Source organism: Delphinus delphis, chromosome 8 (assembly GCF_949987515.2).
Source record: "Delphinus delphis chromosome 8, mDelDel1.2, whole genome shotgun sequence".
Lineage (NCBI taxonomy): Eukaryota > Metazoa > Chordata > Mammalia > Artiodactyla > Delphinidae > Delphinus > Delphinus delphis.
In genome coordinates this window covers 102,171,262-102,195,569 of record NC_082690.1, presented here as the reverse complement: position 1 = coordinate 102,195,569, position 24,308 = coordinate 102,171,262, and the positions used below count along the sequence as shown (strand labels likewise).

Here is a 24,308-nt window from a genome sequence, read left to right as displayed (position 1 = left end):
TGCTGGCCCAACAAAGCCTGCCCTGACCCTGTTCCAGCCTCTGGGGCAGCAGCTTTCTGGCTCACACCCAGGATCACCTCTTAGCCCTCCTCAAGGTCGCTCCAGGAGGCCGGATATCCTGCTAGCAAACCCCTTCCCCCAATGACGGCCCAGACGGAACTCTCTTAATAAAAAAAAATAATTTATTGTCAACAAAGGAGATATATACAACAGGAAAAGGGGTGAAGAGGAGAGTGTGAGTGACGGAGCCCCCAGGTAGGCTACTTCAGCCACCTGCAGGGATGGAGCAGGAAGAAGAGGTAATGGAGGCCTCCTGGTTTAGGAGCCAAAACGGGTGGGGGAGGAGAGGCGTCCCCCGAGGTAGTGGGACTCAGTTCAACACCGTCACGACCACCTCTTGCGTAAGGCACTGTGCCAAGGGAGAATGGTGGGGGGCTGAGAAGGTGGGAGGAGGTCAGGGGGACAGAGAGGTCTGGGTCAGCAAAAGGATCGGGTGGGTGTTCTCCAAAGGCCCAATGCCCTACCGCACGACAGCCCTCGGCACCCCGTCCCCCTCAGGGCCTGGCCTCACGCCTCACTCGGGGAGACATTTTCCAGCGTCCCCGAGTCATAGCGGATGCTGCCCACCTTCCTCTCCTCCATCCTGCCTTGGCACCTGGTTTTACTCTCCATCAGGTGGCCGAGCTGGGCAGCTCTGAGTGATAAGCCGAAGGGTGACAAGCCTCCTCTCCCCGCCCTGAAAAGAACCTACAGGCCACTCCCTGCCTCTGGCTGCCCCCCGACAGTGGTGCTGGATTCCGACAGAACCGCGGGCCATTCTGGGCTGTCACCTGCTCCCACACCCTTGGTGCCCTGGGGATGCTTGGACCAGTCTTGCAGGAGGCTGACTGCCGGGGGCTCCTCCAGCCGCACGCGGATAACCTGGAGATCCAGCGTCCCGCGAAGCCCCGGAGGGGGAGCTGGGCAAGGATGGGAGCAGAGAGAGAGTCAGGGCCCTCCAGACAACGCACCTTGAGGATGTCCCCCGAGGGTCTCTGTAAACCACACCCCCATTTCCTGGCCTTCAGTTCCATAGCCCAGGACCTGTGGTCTGAGGAGAAGCCTGGGGACAGTGGGAGGCTGTGCTCCTGGATCATCCAAGGACCAGCACCAACCGCAAGGGCATCGCGCCTCCGCAGGCATCAGCGCAGGCCCTCCGCAGCCTTCCTCCCTCATGTATTGTGGCACACGGACGCTTAGTGCTGTACTCCGCTCCCCTCAACTACCTTCAGCTGACTCCGTTTCATCTAGGACGTACTGGGCACCCTAGCCTGATGGGTTCTGCCTTGTGTGGGCAGAGGTGGTGGGGTGGGGAACACCCCAAAGCAGAAAAAGACATGACTGTGCCCACAAAGGAGCAACCAGGTGAATATGCAGGGCGGAGGAGAGAGCACTGGACAGAGAGTCCTGGGTTAACATTCAGCTCTGCTCTGGAAGCTCAACCAGGCTCTTCATCTCCCGAGTCAATACCTACCACGCAGGGGTCAGATGTCCAACTTAGCAGCGTGGCGGAGCTACTCACAATGGACAAAACCAGGTCTTAAGACAGGGGAACATGAACGGCTGACAGCCACTGTTCAGGTACCAAAATGTCCGGTTTGGCACGGGCACACGCCAAAGTTACATCAAAAAACAAAGCCAGAAAACGGTGACTGTAACTGTTGCGGCGTCTGTATTATTTGTGGTTTTCTTCTGCACTGTTTCTAGAGACCCAATGATTTAAAATCTGGCAGAGAAAACAGGTACGATTTTGCTGTACTGTTTGCCGGGATTTAAAACGACTCAATGGCTGCCACTGGGTCGTGCGACTGAACAAGTTCTGCTTTGTAGTCACATGAGCTGGTTTGTCTCCCTGACAAACTCTAAGCTCCTCGAGGGCAAGTGGAGCCTACTCACTGGCTCCCTAATTCAACAATAACTTACTGGGCAACTATACTGCGCCCGACACTAGTCCAGTTGCCGGGGCTTCCCCAGAACATGCAGCGGGCCAAGTGGCCTTCCTGGAATTTACATTCCAGTGCTGAGAGCCAATAAACAGGATGAACAAGCAAGAATGCAATGTGACATATACAGACAGAAGCAAAGTAAAGTACACCAGGGAAGGGGACGGGGTAGCAGGGAGGGCCCCACAGAGCTGGTGCGTGAGCAAAACATACAGGAAGCGAGGAGTCAGTGGCGTGTCTAGCTGGGGAACAGCATTCCTGACGGGAGGAAGAGCAAATGCAGATGCCCTGGTGGGCAGAAGAGGTGAAGATCCTGGTTTGAGGACCACTGGTCTCCACGAGGACTCTGACTTTTATCTGAAGTGCGACAGCGACGGTGCTGGAGAGCTCTGAGCAGAGCAGTGCCAGGATCCCACTTGTGTTTCAACAGGGGCTCTGGCTGCTGTATGAGACCGACCACAGAGGGCAAAGCTCAGAAGCTAGGAGACAAGTTCAAAGGTTGTTAAGGAAGCTTGGATGAAAGTAGCAGCAGTAGGGGTAGTGACAGGGGGTCAATTCTGAGCATCTTGGAGGTGGGGCTAACAGGATTTGCTGATGGACGGATGTGGGGTCTGAGAGAGACAGAAGATGATGACTCTGAGGGTTTGGTCCAAGCAAACTGAAGAACGGGGCTGCCAGCTTCCTGGGTAAGGGAAGACTGGGGGCGAATAGAGTGGCTGGAGGTGAGGGGAGGAGACCGGGGGTTCCGTTCAGAAACGCCGTCAGAAACTCCGAGTTTGGGGGATCTTTTAGGCAACCAATCAGACACGTCATACGGGTAAGAGAGAGGCTGGAACCGAAGGGAGAGGTCTGGGGTGGAGGAGAAAAGCGGGACTGTGAGCACAGGAACTGTCCTTCAAGCTGTGAGCCTGGACGGGATCACCCAGGGCGTTGAGTGCAGACCCTGACCCACGGTTGGGTCATTCATTCATCCACCAAATACAGAAGCAGCACCTATTCTGTGCTGGGCACTGGGGATATCACACAGTAAATGAAACAGGCAAACATCCTGACCCAAAGGAACATATGTTCCAGAAATGGAAAGAAAAACAACCATAGGATCCCACTTGGGGAGCTAGGAAAGAACAAGCAAGAGAGGCAGGTGCAACCCAGGCATGCTGCTGCCCGAGAGGCCAAGGGCAGAAAGGGTCTCCAGGAAGGAGGGAAGGAGGGAGGGGTTCCTTGTTTTTGCCAGGTCAGGAAAGATAAGGACTGAGAACTGACCACCAGATCTAACTTTATGGAAGTCAATGGCAATGTTGCCAAAAAAGCCATTTTAGTGTAGGGTGGTGAGCATGCGTTTGACTCAAGTGGCTTCTAAGGACAGATTGGAGACAGTACAGAAGAGCGCTCCAGCTCTGCTGCAAAGGCTCGGGGATAAACGGGACGGTGGCTACGATGCGATGAGGGGGCAAGAAGGGAGAAAGAACAGCTTTGCGTAGGCTGATGGGGAAGACCCAGAGAGAAGAACAGCTCCTGGTCTGACAGAGAACTGATTCCTGGCCCTCATTGCAGGCGGGGAGTCACATGGGTGAAACACACCTGCCCAAGGCTCAGTTTCCTCTTCTGTAAAGTGGACATAATAATCCTTTATAAGGTGGTCCTGTGGATTTCAGGAAAAAATACATTAAAAGAATTCAGTACATTGGAATTAAGTGCCAATTCTTCCTGACAGCAGGGAGGGCAAAGGGGTGGGTGGTGGGAAGGGGTGTTTCAGGAGAGCGAGGCCTGAGGTGCGGTAGAGAGATCTTCTTTCAGAAGCAGTGCATGAGCAGAGCCCCAGGCCGTCAGAGCAAGCCAGGAGGACTTCTCTGTCCCTGGGACAAGCTGCAGCACCCCAACCCCAGAACCGCCCCGACTTCTCTCCTGGCCCAAACTGCTCTGCTTCCCCACTTCCTCCCCTCCCCTTCCTCCACACGTGTGCATGTGTGTGTAAATGTGTACACCTTCTCCAGGGGGTGGCTGGGGCCCACTTCTCTCGTTTCTCACTAAGGCTTGTCTCTGAGCAGAGACTCTGGACATGTCACCACCAGGATGACGAGTGAAGGCAGCCGCCATCCACTCATCTGTCAAAAAATCTTCCCTGAGGGCTTTCTTGGTGCCAGGCCGTTCTAGGTGCGCTCTCTCTCTCTCTCTCTCTCTCTCTCTCACACACACACACACACACACACACCCCCCCCCCCCAGGCCCTGTTCTAGGTGCTCTATCTCACACACACACACAACCAGGCCCTGTTCTAGGTGCTGACACCCCTCACCCCCCACACTCCCCTCCCCCACACCCCAGCAGGACAAAGAGGCTTTTTTCCACTATCTGCACACACACACACCCCAGCAGGAGGCTTTTTCCCACTGTGTGCGAGTGGGCCCTCAGGGCTCACCTCCTCTCCTGGCCAGGTCCCCACCTTCAGCCTGGGAGGCCCCTGAAAGTCCAGCAAGTCGTCCCTGACTGCTTGACACACATATCCATTAGGTCAGCTGACCTGACCACAGTGACTCCCCGCCCCCCCACTTTTATATCCTTGATTTAAAGTGGTAGGATCTTTACTCAAATAAGATCTTTGAAGAGTTTCAATAAATAAAACAACTCAAAGTAGAGACATTCTGGTTGAAGCCTCACAGGTTTCTGGGAAATCTGAGCTTTGGGTACTTAAAACCCCAAACCGACCTGAAACCACTGGTCTGGAGCCTGTGCTCGGCACAGAACCATCGTGGGCACCACACTATTCTCTATCTGCTGACTTGTACCCTTAGGCAGACTGTGAGTTTCGTGGGGACAAAGGCTGTGGCACTCCTGTCATTTCCCATAGCTGGGCTGCGGAACACTTGCTGCTGTGTCACTTAGTGCCTCCTGCAGTTTCTGGACTGTCTCCAACCTCCACAGGCCCCGGCCTCTGCCGGGAACACCTCTCAGCCCTCTCCATCCCTCTCACTCATTCAATCAGCTTGCTGAACCCCAAATCTCAGGCTTTGCCCACTCACCCCAAATAAACCTGAGATCTCAAGGATGCCCTTCTCACCTATTGGTCACTCCACACAGGTGGGGTTTGGGCAGAGGGTACCCCAGGGGTCAAAATAAAGCCCCCACTTTCAAGAATGAAACCAGAGGACTCATCAGCCAGTGGAAGAGATCAGCCATTTAGAGCAGGGGTCCACTGACAATACGAGGGGGCCCGGGAGACACTCAAGTCCAGGCAGAGCACAGTCCTGGGGAAGCAGGACTGGAAGGTGACTCAAGCTGAAACCTGAGACAGTTACAACCTCACAGGGCTGAGGCCTGCCTCCAGACTAGAAAAAGTGGTAAAGAATAAATACATGAAAGCACATGTGCAGAGACGTGCACGGAGCTTCGGAAAAGGTCCGAAGGACGCAAGCCAAATTTTTGACAGTGGTCACCACTGAGTGATGTGGGCTGAAGTGACAGGTTTGCCTTTTTATTTAGGCAAAAAGTACATCTCCTTTTTGAGAGCCCTGCTCTGGGGAGCCTCCAGCACCCCGTGCGCCATCTTTCTCAGGGCTCCAACTCCAAACGCCCATTTCAGGCAGGCGGGACGAGGCACTCTCTGCGTCACACATTCACTCCTTCAAGAATCACTTTCTGGGGCTTCCCTGGTGGCGCAGTGGTTAAGAGTCTGCCTGCCAATGCAGGGGACGCAGGTTTGAGCCCTGGTCCGGGAAGATCCCACACGCGGTGAAGCAACTAGGCCTGTGTGCCACAATTACTGAGCCTGCGCTCTACAGCCCACGAGCCACAACTACTGAGCCCACGAGCCACAAGTACTGAAGCCCGCGCACCTAGAGCCTGTGCTCCGCAACAAGAGAAGCCACCGCAATGAAGACTAGCCCCCGCTCGCCACAACTAGAGAAAGCCCGTGCACAGCAACGACGATCCAACACAGCCAAAAAAGAAAGAAAAAAAAAGAAAAAACAATTTTGCGTCTGAGATGCTGCAAGCAGGGCCTGGCCTGGCGAGATGAAGAGAGAGAGGAACCAGGCTCAGCCCTGCCCTGCTGGAACACAGGCCAGTCTCATCTCAATTCTGCTACTGCTAGGTTACGTGACTGTGGTAGCAGTATACCGGTCCCCCAAAGACGTTCAAGTCCTAATCCCCAGGACCTGTGAATACGGTATCTTACACGGCAAGGGAGAATTAAGACCACAGATGGAACTGACATTGTTCATCAGCCAACTTTAAAATGAAACAGAGATCTGGATGGTCTGGGTGGGCTCAGTGTAATCGCAAGGGCCTTTAAAGGGGAAGGAGAAGGCAGAAGAGTCAGACCCAAAAGTGGCATCCTGAGAAAGACTGCACTGGCCACGGCCTGCTTTGAAGATGGAAGGAGGGCACAAGCCAAGGAACACAGGCAGCTGCTAGAAGCTGGCAGAGGCAAGACTTCCTCCTTTACGAGCCAGAAAGGAACCCAGCCCTGCTGACACCCTGACTGTAGCCCAGTGAGACCCGTTCCAGTTCTCTGACCTCCGGGACTAAAAAGTAGTATATCTGTGTTGTTGTAAGCCACGAAGTTTGTGGCAGTTTGTTACAGCAGTCTCAGGAAATGAATACAAGGACCGTAGAGGAGGAACCATCTCTCTGAGACTCTGTCGGTCCATCTGGAAAAGATACTTTTATAAGGGCCAGATGAGCTGCATATGAGTTTCTTAAAATCGGAGAACATGATAAAAACACAAGCGCTTACTGCTATTATTAGACGTAAACTGAGCTGAGGTGTCTGCTGAGTGCTCGCCCCGCCTATTCTGCTATCGGTCCCATCTAGGCCCCTGGTCCACCGGGGCCAAGGTGGGCACCTCAGGCTCCAGCTGGAATCAACCTTAACTGCGGTGATGGGTGTCGGGCTTTTGGGGAGCACTGGCCTAACCCAACCTACCAACCAGCCAGGACACTCCCAAGGAGCTCACAAAAAAACTCAGCTCTCTGGCTGGCTACTGTATTTAAATCCACCTGCCATCTCTAGCCTGGGCTCTGCTGCCAAGCAGCCTCGTGGAGGCCAGACCCCAGGGATGCGGCCTTCCTGACCCCGCACTTGTCAGCCTCTCTCACGAGCTCACCTGGGGAGGGGCTTTCCGGCTGGAGAAGACCTCCTTCTGCTACTCTCCCCTCTTTGGGCGAGTCCTTGCTGTCTGAGGCCCTGAGCTGGGTGTGGGAGAAGAGCTGGAGGACGAAGCCAGCGGGGAAGCTGCCGTCGGTGAAGTGTCGGACCTCGGCGGGAGCCGCAAAAGTCTCGGTGGGTGAGCCGGGTGAGGGGGGATCTGGAAGGGAGGACAGGATGGAACTGTGAGGTCAGACTCCCAAGGGCTGAGCCCATGACCTCAGCTGAGGTGCAGGTGCCCTCTGCCACGCATCCCCCCCCCCCCCCACCAGGGTCCTAGCTTTCCTCCTGGAGCCCACACCTTCCTCGCCTTCACCTGGGTCCGGGTCCGGGTCCAGGTCCAGGGTTTTGGTCATGGGTCTGCCTCTTTTCTTTCTGACCGGCTCCTCCCCAGGGGGCTCCTTCCATCTCTGACCACGTGGCTTCTTGCTTACCGGCTCTGGGACAGGGGCCGCTGCAAAAGACAAGACCTTTTTAAGAGGCCTGATTGCCGTAACCACAGGGCTGCTGAGGGTATCTGCCCAGCAGCCTCTCTCCACCCAGATGGCAAGGCCCATGCTTCCCCTCCCCCCAACTCAGCCTCTGAGGCTTTGGGATGACTGACCAGGAAGCTCCAGAGGGCGGAGTCCCCTGGGCCGGCTCCTTCTAGGGAGGGAGGGGTTGTCCTCGGAGTCGAGGAGAACGACAATCTCTGCTGGCATTTCGGGGTCCGGGTCGGAGTCTGGGTCCACTTCGACCTCCTGGCCTGAGTCTGAAGGGGGCAGATGCCAGTGAGCAACAAGAGTCCTGACTTTTCCTTCCCCCTCCTCCCCTCCCCCAGCCCAGCTACCTGAATGGGGCGGGGACGGCTGCTCGGCCCTGAAGTCCTGCAAAAGGGCCACCCCCTCACTCCAGGCCTCCAGGATATTGCTCTTCTCGGAAGGGCTCAGGTCCAGGGTGTGAGGGTGCTGCTCCAGGATGTGGGCGCGTGCTGTGTCCGCCGAGGGGGCCCGGATCTCGGCCCCACACACCATGCACAGTGCCCGCCCGCTGCCTCCCGGGCTGTTCCCCACCAGGAACTCCTGCTCCCAAGACACCTGCTGCCTGGGCTCCTCACAGCCATCGCTGCCTGCCTCTAGCAGGCTGGGCCTCGGCGGTGGGGTCTTCTCCTGCTGGGCCACTACGGAGGGAGAGGAGGGGGCGGGTACTGTCAGTAAAGGTGCCCACAACCAACAATACAGAGAACAGGATTCCCCAAACCTGGTGGCATATGTAGGGAAGGAACTTTCCCACCTAGAGTCTCTTTCTCCCTTCCCCTGGAGCCCACAAGGCACTAGCCACGATAAACACAGCCTACATGCCTCGGCATCCTGCTACCTCAATCTAGTCTCCGACCACAGGTCCAACAGGCATTTCCAACAGACTGCGTTCCTGCATGTCTACGGCCTTGGCAGCCCACCAGTCCGGCAAAGTCCTCTACTTCCTTCATGGCCCTGCTCAAAACCTCAGCCCTGTGAAGCCTTCCTGACCTCCCACCCCTGGCAGGTGATTATATCCATATGCGACTACCAGGCCACGGCAGCGAAGCACTTCCTTGAGGACAAGAATGGTAAATTTTGTCATCTTACTGTCCCCGCAGGGCCTGGCACGTAGGAGAGGAGACGCTCAATGAGCCTTCTCGGGTCAGTGAATGGCATCCATGCCTGTTCCTCCACTTGCTGAGGTCCCTTCAAGGGGCCTCCCATCCTGTCGGAAACAGCCTCCCCTCCCAAAGCCTTTACAGCAGTAACCTAGCTCGTCCCTACTGGTCGACTCAGCACCTGTTCCCTGTGCACATGGACCATAAGCTCCGACAGGATGGGAACCCTTCTCAGCTCAGCAAAGGATGCAGGCTCAGACCCACATTAGCCTGGCAGCTCAGGGTTTCTGATCCCTTGTGGCTGCACCTCCCTCCCACCTGAGAAGATGGAGCGAAAGACAAATATGGGAGACCCGAACACCTGGGGACTACCTGGAAGAGGTGGCATTGAAATGGGTCTGAGAACCGGCTTGGTCTCAGGTCTAGCTCCAAGGCTGGGCTGCACCCCGCTCAGATGTGACTCTGGGCAGGAACCCCTTGGTGGCAGGTGGGCTTTCTTTCCCACCACTCCTCGAAAACAGCTCTTGTCAAGGTCACCAATGCTAAACCCAGCGGTCAGCTCTTCAACTTTGTCCTTTGACAGATGGCTTCTTCCATCTTGATTTTTGTCCCTGGGACTCCAGGGCACCACCTTCTATTGGTTCTTCTCTTACTTCACTGGAGCTATTTTTCGGGCACCCGTGCCAGTCCCTTCTCCGGAACAGAGCCGTCTTCTCTCCCAAGGCTTGTCTGCCGTCCCTTAGAAAGCTGCCATCTGCCCCACCTGAGCTCCCTGCTCCCCTCACTGCTTCATTTCCTACTCGTTCCCTTTGTCTCCTGACTGCACTGTAGGTCCAAGACAGCATGGATTTTTGATCCTTCACAACTGTATCTCCAGCACTCGGCACGGTGCCTGGCATGTAGTGGCATTCAGCAGTGTTTGATGAGGAATGACTCAGTCTCTAAACTGGAATCACTGGAGCATTCCACAACGGTCCTGGGACCCCATCTATATCTACCTCCTTCCTCTGGTGGTCTCATCCCAGTGCCCGCCTGCTGACAACTCCCATGTCTATACCTCTAACGAGACTCTCCCAGGAAATTTAGGTTCACATGCCTTACTTACCATCTGACATCTGTGCTTGAATGTGTCATAAACTTCTCAAACTTGCCATGTTCAAACCTTAACTCCCCATCTCCCACAGGCCTGCACTCCAGTCTTTCCATCTCGGCAAATGGGAAGTCCATCCTTCTAGTCGCTCAGGCCAAAAACCTTGAATTCGTCTGTTTTTCTTTCCCACCCCAAATCTTTCAAGAAGCTTCTGCTTCAGGACCTTTGTACTTACTATTCTCTCTGCCGAAAATTCTTAACCTCCAATTATCTACAGGGTTCTCTCCCTCGCTTCCTTTGGTCTGTGTTCAAAATTCACCTTATTAGAGAAGGCTTTCCCGACCACTTGATATTCCAAATGAAACACCCTCACTCTTTTCTCCTTACTTTGATTTCCTGTTCTCTGAACCACCTGACATGCTATACATTTATTTATCTTCATTTATCTTTGGTCATTAGTATCTACATCTATGTTTCAGAAGAGCAGAGTTTCGACTTTCTTTATAGCTATTAGCACGCCTAGCCTAAAACCGTGCCTGACATGTAAGAGGTGCTCCCACATACTTGTTGAATGAATTCACTTCTCTGGGGAAGGAGGATGCTCTCGCAGGGTTGTTGAGAGGGTTAACTGAGACAGCCTGGCACTGACCACTCGAGAAATATTAGCAGAAGTACAGAAAGAACCTCTCTTTTGGATTGAAAGCTCTGAGACGGGTAGTGGCCTTTATTTCCCTCATTTTATAGCACTCTTGATTCCAAAAAGGAGAAGCAGTGCAGGGAGACATCACCATGTCCTGCTGAGGCTAAATGAACGGCCTTGCTCTCAACCTTTTGGGTACTGTCCCCCTGAGGGACGGGGTATCTAGGAATGAAAAGGTTTTGCATTTTCATGAATAGTGTGTCTTCCACTAAGGTGGCTCTTTGTTTTCTTAGGGTTTGCAAGATCCTGAGGACTGGAGAAATCGGTGAGGGAGGAGGGGAAAGCGAGTGCTCCCAGACTGCTCCTCAAACCCCTTCCCGAGGCCAATCCCTTTCTAGAGTGGCTGAGGGCGCCCGTAGCAAGCACTCCTTTTCCAAAACTAGGTGTCCTATGCAACCACTTTCACCCTTGCAGCGCGAGAATCTGACACCTGTGGCTTATGCAAGCGCAAGGCCCGGGGATGGTGAGGGGGGCGTAGGAAAGCATTCTGCACGGAGCGCCCTTAAAATCCACCTTTTGGCGGGCTGCAGCGGCGCCTGCCTCCACCCACCGAATCACTCCGCACACCAAGGTGCGGGGCCCCTAGCTCCGGCGTGGAGGCCCTGCCGCCCCTCGGTCCTCGGCCGAGAATACGGCCAGGCCCCTGGGCCTGCCTCTGTCTCTGCCTCCGCGGCGGGGGGGTAGAGGGAAGGGGAGGGGGGAGGGGTGGGACCCGCCAGCGTCACCTCGAAGCCGTCGTGCTGGGCCCGGGCGAGGGGGCGCTCGGGCACCGGAAGATCCGGAGCTCGCGGGGCGTGGATCGAAGGCTCCAGACCCTGGGCGGGGGAGGGGGAATTCGGGGAGGCCTGAGATTCCAAACCCCGCTGGGGGTGGAACAAGAGAGCGCCAGTACCTCAGACAGAAGGGGGAAGGGGGCGCCCGGGCACCAGGCCGGAGTGGAGTGGGGGCGCTTGGGCCCCTGACTGGAGGCGCGGGAGGGGGTACCCGGACCCCCGACTGGTGTGGGGGGGGAAGCCCGAGCCCCGGACCGTGACGCGGAAGTGGGATTCCCCTCCCATTCTCACCTCTGAGCATCGGCTCGGGCCGCGGGATTACGGCCACCACCATGGCCTCCTCGTCGTCCTCCCCTTCCTCGCATTTGAGTGTCACCTCGAAGCAGTCGAGCGCGGCGCCCTCGGCCTTCAGGGCCATGGCGCGGCCGGGGGGGCTCTCGGTGACCGGACGCCGGAGGACTGGCGCGCAGGCCTGCGCGCAAGCCGGCGGCCGCCTCCCGCCCCGTGCAGCCCCCTCCCCGCCGCCCGCCGCCCGCCGCTCGCCGGCCCGGCCTGCGACGGGCGCGTCTCGGCCTCCCCGAGACCTAGAGCGTCGGGACCCCGGGCGGGGAGGGCTCAATCCGGGGCTCTAGCCCCCCGCCGCTCCCTTTTATGGAGGCTCATTGTCGGCGCCCGCCCGGCCTGCCCGCTGCGGGCCCGCCCCCGACTCCGAGCGGCCAATCGCGCGTGGCCCCGCCCCGGGCACGCGGCTCCGTTAGAAACCCCGCGACCCGCAGGGGGCGGGTAGGGCAGCTTGCTTCCGGCTGCCCCCCGGCGCGGGGGTGGGGGTCTCGGGCCCGCGGGAGAGGACCCTGAGCTACCCCGAGCCGGGAGCGTCCTGAGTCGGCCGGCCGAGCCTGGCGGGTCGCCGTTTATTGAGACGCCAGTTGGGCACGTTGGCTGCACGAAGAGCGCTACCAAGTGCGCCAGGATTTTGAGCGGGGTCTCTCTTGCTTTTCCCTGAACAAGCCTTCCTCCGCCAGAGGATGTACGGGGCGCGAAAAGAACCGGTGGGGGAGCGGAAAGCGCCTTGGCGTGGGAAGAGTAGAGAATGAATTCCTTCCGATTTGCTAGCGCTGTGATCTTGGGTACGTTATCTGTTTTCTTAGACGATTTCATCCTTTATTTCAAAAAACATTGTGGAGCCTTCTGGACAAGGGAATGGAAAGATGAAGAGCCAAGTGGAGTGTTGGGGGCGCGCGTAAACCACCGCGAGGGTTGTGATTTACATTTTTTAAAAGTGAATCCAGAGATTGTGACCCTCCCCACAGGTCACGCAGAAGTCCTTGAGCGCTCCAAGACCAGCGTCCAGTTGCCATGACGCTGCTGCATAATTCTGTTGTGGCTGAGCTTTGACCTCTGTGACATAGAATGGGCATCTCCCTCTGCTGTAGAAGCCCTCATGAAATTTCAGTGGAGAACATGCCTGACACTAAAAATCCGTCTTAAAATGCCACTGTATTAGACCAGACACAGTAGTAATCAGAATACTGTAGTAGGTTGCGGTGGGAGGGGAGATGTGAACTAGTCTATGTGGACTACAGTATGGTTTTAAGTGAATGCTTTCGTTACTTTCATGTGTATCCAGTACTTTAAAGGTTTTACAAATAAAGGTATTACCAAGCCTGTTTAACCTATTTCTGATGGTTGTTCTCTACCCTTTTGCTACAGATCCCTTCCTTGCGCTTCTGCTCTGCTCTGTATTGCCTTGCAGGGTGCAGTTTCTCAGGCTTCCAGGACAGCTGCCTTTCAGGCTTGGGTTTGGTCAATGGGAGACAGTGGCAGGAGACTGGAAGTTAGGAGGGATGAAAAAGCCAGGTTATTTCTTCTCTTTCTCTCTCTTGCTCGGGCTCTGGCAGGTCTCCAGCAGCAGGCGAGGCTCCCCTGCGGTGCCACCTCCTACTGGATAGGCTGCTGTGGTTCCAACTTCCCATGGTGGTCCTCCCCACCAGGCTCCACTAATTCCATCTCCTCTGTTTGTCCCTCCAGTTAAGGAGTGTGGGCAGCTTCTGGTTTTTGCTAATCTCTGGGTTGCCTCATTGTCTGCTGTGGGGTTTCTCAGCCCTTCCATCACCCGTGTCACCAATCCCCTGCATTAAGTTCTCTGTTTTTACGTTCTTAGAGTGGTTCCTGCTTGTGTGGTTGGACCCTGAGCGATGCAGCCAGTATTATACCAGGCACTTTGTAGACATTATTTCTTAGACCTCACAAGTCTTATGTAGTAGACTGTGTTGTTCTCATTTTACAGAGCAGGAAGTTGAGCCTTAAAGGGTTAAATTACTTCCCCAGGGTAATACAGCATGAATCCTATTTCATCAAATCTAGCATGAGCATTTTTCCCTACATGTTAACATCTTTGAAATGGGGGTGCTTTTTCTCTAATGGACATCAACGTGAAGTTTTAAGACTATCAAAAAGGTGTAAGATGGGGACTTCCCTGGCAGGCCAGTGGTTAGGGCTCTGTGCTTCCACTGCAAGGGGCGTGGGTTGGATCCCTGGTCCAGAACTAAGAAAGTGTAAGATGGCCCTTCTGATATTCAGATAGTGATGATACCAGCAGAACATAAACCATGCTGTTAAAAAAGAAGAAGAAGAAGAAACAACAGGCCCCAGAACAGAGTCATTTGCCCCCATGACAGCAAACCAAGACTTAATTGCATTTTCAACCTCTCCCAGGAATGTGACCTATGAACAGATAATCTGAAATTTCCTGATCAGCACGAGTGAGGTAATCTGCATAAAGACCCCTTCCGTTCCCTTCCCCCCAAAAAGAATATGACCTGGCCTGAAACAGTTCTTTCCTTTTGCTAATAACTTCCCTACCCATCCGTCCTTCCTTCTGTAAAACCCTTCCATTTTGTACAGTTCCGCAGAGCACTTTTCTGTTTACTGGATAGGATGCTGAATCATTAAATAAAGCCAATTAAATCTTCAGATTTATTCAGTTGAATTTTTTTATTTATCAGTGCTTAGAATGAAACATGCTTAGATGCTCAGGTGGGGCCACTTTGTGACCACAAAAATGACTTGGCCTTTCTCTGAGTGACTGGGTCTTTTTTTGTGGTACGCGGGCCTCTCACTGCTGTGGCCTCTCCCGTTGCGGAGCACAGGCTCCGGACGCGCAGGCTCAGTGGCCATGGCTCACGGGCCCAGCCACTCCGCGACATGTGGGATCCTCCTGGACTGGGGCACGAACCTGTGTCCCCTGCATCGGCAGGTGGACTCTCAACCACTGTGCCACCAGGGAAGCCCGGTCCTTTTTTTTTTTTGGCCACACCACGTGGCTTGTGGGATGTTCCCTGACCAGGAATTGAACCTGGGCCCCCCCGGAATCCTAACCACTAGGCCACCAGGGAATTCCCGATTGGTGCTTCTTTACCAAAGATACAACTCTAGCCCTCTGTGAATCCTCCTGCCTCCTAGGTAAGCATTATAAAGATACCCAGTCTGAATTGCCTCTTCTTCTTGACAGCATTTAATCCAGAACTGGTCCCTACTTTCCTAATCCCTCCGCAGAACCGTGGAACAAAAACCCAGATTTAAGGAGATACACACAAGTGTGTCCCCAGGATGCACTCTCCTTACTGCTTCAAGTTAAATAAACCTGACTTTTTTTGACTATGAGTGTGTTTCTGGTGGTCTTTGGTCAAGGGCTTTGACAACCTTAACCAATTTATTTTGCTTACATTTTCTATTTTTAGATATATGAAGAATGATATATGATAAAAATCTACCTCAAGATATCAGTAAGTCTAAAGACCTCTTTTAATGACTATAAAATCCAATTCCAAGAGATAAGAAATCATTGTGTCAGAACTTGGCAGCGTTTTTTGTTAGGTTGCCTAAAATAATGGTTCATGTTGCATCTTTCCCTAGATTGAATGAAATCCAATCAGTTGCAAAAGCAAGACTCAACTCTGGTTCTGCCAGTTCCCTGGCCTTGCTCTTTCCACTACAGCACCACCACGCTGCCTCACAGTGAACTTTAAATAGTTGTTAAATGAATAAAAAAGTAGATATTATTAGCTTTTACACACACACACACACACACACACACACACACACACAGGGAGAGAAACAGAATCCGAGAGGAGTCATTTGAGATCAAAGGACTTGCAAGTCGCAGCGCGATTCGGACTGCAAAGCTTCAGCTCTTTTCCATCATGCCTGCTGCTGAGGGAGCCCTCTCTGCACCAAGCATCCGAGGGGAAACTCTGGACCATCTTAGATGGAGTTGGTACAAGTTCCCATCCCAGCTACGTAGTCCGTGCTGAGTCCTTTTTGAAGGAATTGGAATTTTAATTGCTGAGCTAGCCCCACGTGGAGGAGAGAGGGTCGAGATTTACTAGACAGGTGTGTCTGCAACTTGGGAGTTTGGCCTTGCATTATGAGATTCCTAAAACAGGGGAAGGACAGACTGGAGATAGGAGAGTTGAAAACAATGGCCTCTGTTCCAGTAATTAGCTGCTCCAGCCCATTCCCCGCATCATCCCCTGGGTTGGAGGCCCAAGCTGGGATGAAGCATTGCCTTTTTTTTTTTAACATTAAAAAAAAAAAAATTGTAGTTAACTTACAATGTTGTTAACTTCAGGTGTACAGCAAAGTGATTCAAACTGTTTCAAATTTTATTGTTCAGTATATATTTTTTAAAATGGGTATCGTTGTTGACTTTTATATATTTATTTATTTTTAAAAATAAATTTTATTTTATTTTTGGCTGTGTTGGGTCTTCGTTGCTGCACGTGGGCTTTCTCTAGTTGCGGTGACTGGGGGCTACTCTTCGTTGCCGTGCGCGAGCTTCTCTTTGCGGTGGCTTCTCTTGTTGCTGAGCGCAGGCTGTAGGTGTGCAGGCTTCAGTAGTTGTGGCGCACAGGTTTAGTTGTTCCGCGGCATGTGGGATCTTCCCAGACCAGGGCTCGAACCCGTCTCCCCTGCGTTGGCATGTGTCACCAGGGAAGCTCCTATATATATACATTTATATACTTTTCCATGATAGGTTGTTACCAGACGTGGAATGGAAGCATTTCCTTTTGATACAGCTCTTACTGTTGGCATTGGGGGTCTTGGTGATGAGATGGGGCGGGTGGGGTGGGCTGCTGTGGGAAATGAAGCTAGATGATGAGAGGGCTGTTTGAAGGCTAAGAGGAGGGGTGTGGCTTCACTCCTAACTTCCTTGGCATTTTGTAGCTGCCTACAAAAGCCATAATAAATATATGTCCATGCTCTTTAGCTCAATAATCCTATTACCGTAGGTTACCTTAAAGTCATCTGAAAGCAGAAAAATGATAACCTAACAAAGATGTCATAGCGGCCACTGCTTGAACTATTCATTCCCTAGAACTTAGACTGTCATTCCTTGCTGAAATCTTATTCAGTTCTTGCATGTAGCCCGGGGTCCCCTTCTCTTGGTTCCTGAGTCAGTTTCAACACCTCTACTGTGTAACTCGTGCTATAATCACTTGTCAGCATCTCCCAGTCCCTCAGTTTGTGGGTTCCCAGAGGGCAGGTTTATTTCTCATGCACCTTTCTAGTTCCAGCACTGTTCCAGGAGCTATGGTGTCTACACCGCAAAGATCTTGTTCAAACAAAATGGATTTATTGGCTCATGAATTCAGGGAAGGGCTGAGTGCCTGATCATGGGGAGGGCAGGGAGACAGGCAGGATGCAAACGCCACCAGTACGATCTTTCCATCTTAGTCTCTGCCTCTTTCTGTGCATCAGCCTTATTCTCTCCTTGTTAGATGGGTTTTTTTTTTTCCCATTTAGCAGGAGATTGCCCACCATTTCCCATCCACTAGCTTCTAGCTCAGTACATTTCAAACCTTGTTTCTCGTCCACTGCCCACATGGGCCTTGGGTGCCAGGCGCTGTAGACCACACTCCTATCACCAGATGACTTCTGGCCTCGCACTTTGGTGTCACAAAGTGACCTGAGTCAGCTTAGTGGGCAGTAGGAGAGTTTCTGGAAGCCATGCCTACTCAGGACAGCTGTCAGTGACTGTATAGGGAAGTGGCTACGAACGATACACATCTATACCAGTAAGCCCCTGCTACCGAACTACTACACCGCTACTGAACTCAACAGTTGGGAACTGCCAATGGCCATCCCTCCTCCACTTGACATGAGGGGAAGAATGGTGGAAAAGAAGGGAGAAAAAACTCAGCCAATCGAATGCAACAGGAATTTTTGGAATGAATTAATATAATAGTAAAATACTAGGAATAGCCACAACGCCCAATAATAGGAATTGGCTAATTAAATGGTGGTGTGATAACACCACAAAGAACAAATTTCCAGATTGTAACAACATGGAAGATCATTTATGGAATAATGTGAAGTGTGCAAACCCACAAACATACACAGATCTTCCTCGATTTACATCCCCATAAAGCCTTCTTAAGTTTGAAACGGTGCAACTCAGGTTCGGACTTGAACCCACGGTCTTTTAATTGAGATCACACAGCTGGCCTCAGGACTTAATGAAGCTCAGGTTTTTTATGTCTCATCACAGAAAGAATCCAGTGAGAGACAAAGCGATTATTAAGAAGTGGACTTATTTAGAGAGATACACATTCCATAGACGAACGCGGTCTGTCTCAAAAGGTGAGAAGGGCCTTGGGAGAAACACACTTCACAGAGTGTGGGCCATCTCAGAAGGCAAGAGGCCCCAAAATATTTATGCTGTGGTTAGTTTTTATGGGCTGGGGAATTTCATAGGCTAACGAGTGGGAGGATTATTCCAACTATTTTGGGGAAGGGGCAGAGATTTCCAGGGATTGGGACATCGCCCACTTTTTGACCTTTTATGGTTAGCCTTAGAACTGCCATGGCACTGGTGGGTGTGTCATTTAGCATATGCTAATGTATTACAATGAGCACGTAATGAGGCTCAAGGTCTACTGGAAGTCGAATCTTCCTCCATCTTGGGCCCAGTTGGTTCTAACCAGTTTTTGTTATGTCCTATGGCTATGTCATTCTTTTAAAGATCACGCCATGCCCCCTTCCTTCCTGTTTCAAGTTGAAAGTATTGTAAGTAGAAAATGCATTTCATACACCTAACCTACTGATCATCGTATCCTAGCCTAGCCTTTCTTAAACATTAGCCTACAGTTGGGCAAAATCATTTAACACAAAGCCTATTTAATAATAAAATGTTGGGCTTCCCTGGTGGCTCAGTGGTTGGGAGTCCACCTGCCGATGCAGGGGACGCGGGTTCATGCCCCGGTCCGGGGGGGATCCCGCGTGCCGTGGAGCGGGCAGCGGTGGGCGGCCCACATACCGGAAAAAATAACTAACTAAATAAAATAAAATGTTGAATATCTCATGTTTTATTGACTACTGTACTGAAAGTGAAAAGCAGAATGGTTGTCTGAGTACAGAATGGTTGTTTACCCTTGTGATTATGTGGCTGACTGGGAGCTGTGGCTACCGCTGCCCAGCATCATGAGAGAGGCTGCATATTGCTAGCCTGGGAAAGGATCAAAATTCAAAATTCAAAGTATGGTTTCTACTGAATGTATATCATTTTCCGCCCATCATAAAGTTGAAGATCATAAGTCAAACGATCGTGAGCCAGGGACCACCTGTACACTATGATTACGTTGAAGCAAAAAATTGAATAACATTGCTACAGATTGGAAGTAAACATGAGAAATGGAAATAAGTCTGTTATGATGGCAGAATTATTGGTGAAAAAATATAAACATTGAAAATAGCGATGATAGGAACTTCCCTGGTGGCGCAGTGGTTAAGAATCCACCTGCCAATGCAGGAGACACGGGTTTGAGCCCTGGTCTGGGAAGATCCCACATGCCGCGGAGCAACTGAGCCCGTGAGCCACAACTACTGAGCCCGTGTGCCTAGAGCCCATGCTCTGCAACAAAAGAAGCCACCGTAGTGAGAAGCCTGCATGCTGCAACGAAGAGCAGCCCCTGCTCGCCGCAACTAGAGAAAGCCCCCGCGCAGCAACGAACACCCAATGCAGCCATAAATAAATAATAAATAAGTTTATTTTAAAAATTGCGATGACATTTTTATATAGAAAGGTATTCATGAAATTTTAACTGACAATAGAGATTACAAAACGGTATGTAGATCGTAATCCTAATTATGTTAAAAATAACATCAGTGTGATTATATATATATATATATGTAAGAAATTATATAACAATAAACACTAAGCTGTTATTGTTGGTTAACCCTTAATGGTGGGATTATAGCTTTTACATTTTTAAGTTTTCTGTATTGTCTGATTCTTTTTACTTTTACAATCAGAATTTAATATACAGTCATTTCTATTAAAGAAAAAAGGCTCCCGATGCAGCAGACATTAGACAAATGTCTCATAGTGCAGGAATGGCAAGTATTTGGCCCATTGGCTGTGGTAGATTGGCTTATTTCCAACTATTCCACTCCCCCCATAAGATTACAGGCCCAGCCCCGCTGCCTTGAGACTTTTTAGTGCCTCTCATTAGGCAACGAATATTTATCCATCCCACTGACTTTGGGCTTGGCAGACTTGCCTTGTCCAATGGAGTGTAAGCGGGCATGAGGTAAGCTATATCCTAGCTGAGGCCTCATGCATGTTTGTGTGACCTGCCTTGGCCTTTCCTGTTTGTGCCACCCACCATGAGAAGAGCATGCCCCAGGGAAACGCTGTTTCTTCAGCCTGGGTCCTAGAATGGGAGACACCCAAGTCCAGCTGGCCCGGTAGAGGCACAGTTGACCCACAGACCTGTGAGCAAGAAATAAATGTTTGCTTTTCTTTTTTCTTTTTTTTTTTGGCTGCACCACGCGGCATGCAGGATCACAGTTCTCCAACCAGGGATCAAACCCGAGCCCTCTGCAGTGGAAGCGAGGAGTCTTAACCACTGGACTGCCAGGGAAGTCCCCAGTGTTTGTTTTTCTAAACAACTACATTTTGGGGTTGTTTGTTACACAGCCTTGCCACAGCAAGAAGCTGAATAACACTCCAGATCCTGCATTTTCTCCCCAATCCCCTTGTTCTTTTTTGAAAAAAATTTTATATAGCTGAGGGTGGCATTAGGGGGACAAACCCTCTTGGTTTGCCTGAATGATTGAGGGGTTTCCTAGGACATGGGACTTGCAGGTTTTTAAAAATAGCTTTATTGAGGGCTTCCCTGGTGGCGCAGTGGTTGAGAGTCCGCCTGCCGATGCAGGAGACGCGGGTTCGTGCCCCGGTCTGGGAGGATCCCGCATGCCGCGGAGTGGCTGGGCCCGTGAGCCATGGCCGCTGGGCCTGTGCGTCTGGAGCTTGTGCTCCACAACGGGAGAGGCCGCAGCGGTGAAAGGCACGCGTACCGCAAAAAAAAAAAAAAAAAAGCTTTATTGAGATGTAATTTACATTCCATACAATTCACTCATTTACAGTGTACAATTCAATGTTTTTTTAGTATAGTCACAGAGTTGTACAACCGTCACAACAATCTAATCTTAGAACATTTTTGTCCCTCCTAAAAGAGGCTCCAGACTCATCAGCAGTCACTAGCCATTGTCCCCACCCCCCCATCCCACAGCAACCACTAATCTGCATCCTGTCTATACATTTGCATATTTTGGACATTTCATATAAATGGAATCATACAGTATGGCCTTTTGTGGCTGATTTCTTTTAATTAGCATGTTTCCTAGGTTCATCCTTGTTGTAACATGTATCAGAGCTCCATTTCTTTCATTGCTGGACAATATTCAGTTGTATATATAGACCACATTTTACTCATCCCTTCATCAGTAGTGGACATTTGGGTTGTTTCCACTTTTGGGCTACTGTGAATAGTGCTGCTATGAACATTTATGTACAAGTTTTTGTTTGCACATCTGTTTTCAGTTCTTTTGGGTGTATGCCTAGGAGTGGAATTGCTGAGTGATACGGTAATTCTATGTTTAACTTACTGAGGAGCTGCCAAACTGTTTCCCACAGCTGCTGCACGGTACATTCCTACCAGCAGTGTAAGAGGAATCCAATTTCTCCACATCCTTGCCAACACTTGTTATTGTCCATCTTTTATATTACAGCCATCCTAGTGGGTGCACAGTGGTATATCATAGTGGTTTTGATTTGCATTTCCCTAATGACTAATGATGTTGAACATCTTTTCATGTGCTCTTTCCCCATTTGTGTATCTTCTTTGGAAAAATGTCTATTGAAATTCTTTGCCTGTTTTAAAATTAGGTTATTACTCTTTGTATGGTTGAGTTGTAAGGGTTCATTATACAGTCTGGAACCTAGACCCTTCTCTGATATATGATTTGTAAATATTTTCTATTCTGTGGAGTGTCTTTTTACTCTCTTAATTTGCAGCACAAAAGTTTTAAATTTTGATGTAGTCCAATTTATTTTTCTTTGGTCACTTTTGCTTTTGGTGGTGTGTCTACCAGCCTCCTTGTTCGTGGCCGACATCCCGAAGCAGTTATGGCATTTTTTTCTCGCTGAAACTGGATGCCACCTACCTTGAAACTTTCCTCAACACTGCGCTATAGGCATTGTAGTGGTTAAAAGCCCAAGCTCTGGAGACAAACTGTGTGGGTTCAAATCCCCACTAGTGCTACCACTTAATGGTGGTGTTTTCTTCACCTGAGGGTCACTTGCCAGGTGAGCACAATGCTGGGTGTAGGCGAGAGAAATCAAGGATGGGTATAGACCAGTAGGATAATTAATATAGCTTATCTCGTATATGCTCTTGTAATGGATTGGACTTAATGGAGGGCCTGAACAGATCTGAGAGTTCAGGATGTGGACCACACAGGAAACTCTGGTACATTACTTCACATCTTCTCAGGCACACACCTCTTTACCAGCCACTGTTGCCAGCTTCGCACAGGTACAGCCCGACTGCATTTTGCCCATACTTTGCACCTCTCACTTCTTGCTCTGGGGCTTCTCTGACCCCTCAGTGTGGGATGCTTGGAGACCCACTCAGCACTAATATATGTGCACCCTAGAAGAGGGTGGAATGAATGCCCCTGGGGCCATCGTTGACCAAAAGGGATGGGAGCTAATGAATAAGTGCTTACACATCTGTCCTTCACTTTGTTTCCCCAAAGATACCAAAAGAAGGGGTGAAGGATGCTGAACAGGTATAAACAACAGCTACCCACTTTTTCTACTAAAAAAGAATCTATAGAAGGATTCCAGGAATCTATACGTGTAACAAGCCCTATAGGTGACTCCTATGCACACTAAACAAGTTTGCAAAACACTGAATTAGGGTGTTTTCTGAAGGAATTTACATCATAAGAGGAGCAGAGATTACAGCCCTGGCACACTTGAACATTCCCTTGCATCACACAGAAAAGCACTATATGACTGTCTGTCTCCATCTCCATCTTCATGGATGTTTCCTCTTCTGACTTGGCATTCCCGTCCTCAGATGCACCGAGCATGTGTACGTGAACTTCCTTCTTAGTCTCTATGTAAGACGACTTCTGTCTTCCTAAGGAAGGCTCCAGCCCTCTTCCACAGGAGGAGGTTTTCCTTCTGGGTTCCTTCCTGCATCCTGTTGTCTGAAGAGAGCAGGGTCCTGGGCTTCAGCCGGAAGGGCACTGATGTTCGCTTCCTGCCAGCCCAGCAACTATGGGTGATGAACGGCCTCTAGGACCCAGAGCGAGGATGCCTATGGTGGAGCCACCAATTTTATTAGCTCGGCTGGAAGAGGGAAAGCTGCAGGGCCTGCTGGTTCCCTTATTAGATTTCATTCCTAGGTAAGCACATCTTTCAAAGACCCCCCCAAAATTTTCTGGAAGCAGTAAGGATAAATGTCTAGAAAAATGTTTTCCCCATTTGCATGGCTCTCTCTCTTTTCAGAACGTATTCCTTCCTGCACTGCTTGGGTCTTGGGGGCATCATTAATCCATACCCACTTTTATTTATTTGTTTGTTTGTTTATGGCCACGCTGCACAGTCTGTGGGATCTTAGTTCCCCGACCAGGGATCGAACCCGCACCCCCTGCAGTGGAAATGCGGAGTCCCAACCACTGGACTGCCAGGGAAGTCCCAATCCATACCCACTTTCAGTGGCTGCTTGACTTACGACCCAGGGAGTAGTTTTCATTAAGTTCTTTTGATTTAGAGTCTCCCTCTGATAAAGTTGATAGTGGTGGCGTTGGGGGATTTGGTAATTCTTCCTGATTTAAACAGTACAACATGTGGCCGATCTGACTTTGGCTTATTCTAGGGCAGAGGGAAGGACTCCCCATTTCCACAATGGGGACCATGTCTCATATATCTGGTCATGTCTTTCCCTTACTTAAAATTCATCCATGGTTCCCAGTTACTCAAGGATAAAGTCCAAAATTATTAGCCTCACTTTCAAGCCTTTTATGGTCTCGTCCCTGCTGGTCTCCTGTATTATTAAGGACTCTTCAACTGCACATGATAAAAAACCAAGTGCAAACTGGGTCAAGTGAAAAAGAGCAAGTATTTGCCCATATATACGAAAAGTCCTGAGCTCCACTGGCTTCAGGCACAGCTGGATTCAGAAGTCACACCTATTTTGGGGAATGTCATTTCTCTCCATCTCCAGGCTCTGTCCTCTGTATTGGCTTCATTTTCAGGGAGAATCCACTATGTGGTGGCAGAGATGAACACATAGTGACTTCAGGTTTATAATCTGGTAGTTTATCAAGCTCAGCAGGGAGTGAATGCAACTTGTCCAGTAAATTCTAGGAAAGTTCAGAGGATGCCTATATTAGTGAGGCCAGGTCGTACACCCGTCCTTGGACCACCCTTTTGGCTTACTGTCCACTTCTGCTGCTTTGCGGGTGGGATCACCCCAAATGAACGACTTTTTTGAGAGTGATGTATGGGTATTTCCAAAGGATATTTGAGATGATATTATTTTAAGAGGAGGATGTGGCATACACCATCGCCTAACAAATAGCTGTGTTCCTCTTTTTTAAAAATTAATTAATTTTTTTGGCTGCATTGGGTCTTCATTGTTG

General features: G+C 50.8%; 1 protein-coding gene across 2 annotated transcripts; it reads right to left on the bottom strand.

Annotated features, from left to right (window-relative positions):
- On the bottom strand, positions 1–11,961 carry SPINDOC (spindlin interactor and repressor of chromatin binding). Of its 2 annotated transcripts, none has more exons than XM_060017484.1 (6): positions 11,601–11,961; positions 7,958–8,287; positions 7,733–7,879; positions 7,445–7,582; positions 7,088–7,288; positions 1–959 (listed from the first exon to the last, which is right to left on the bottom strand). In XM_060017484.1, the coding sequence occupies exons 1-6, from the start codon at positions 11,725–11,727 to the stop codon at positions 748–750; spliced, it is 1,155 nt and encodes a 384-aa protein (XP_059873467.1). In that variant the 5' UTR covers positions 11,728–11,961; the 3' UTR covers positions 1–747. The 2 variants fall into 2 exon arrangements, with proteins under 2 accessions (XP_059873467.1, XP_059873468.1); XM_060017485.1 differs by lacking the exon at positions 1–959 and adding an exon at positions 3,564–3,624.
- Between the last annotated feature and the right edge of the window lie 12,347 nt (positions 11,962–24,308).

Bases quoted from the DNA above. Each gene is read 5' to 3' on its own strand.
- SPINDOC (XM_060017484.1), bottom strand. From the start codon at position 11,727: ATGGCCCTGAAGGCCGAGGGCGCCGCGCTCGACTGCTTCGAGGTGACA. The intron at 7,583-7,732 runs GTCAGTCATCCC...TGTCTTTTGCAG, and splicing joins CCGCCCTCTGGAGCTTCCTG to CGGCCCCTGTCCCAGAGCCG. The intron at 960-7,087 runs GTGAGCTCGTGA...ATCCTTGCCCAG, and splicing joins GCCGGAAAGCCCCTCCCCAG to CTCCCCCTCCGGGGCTTCGC.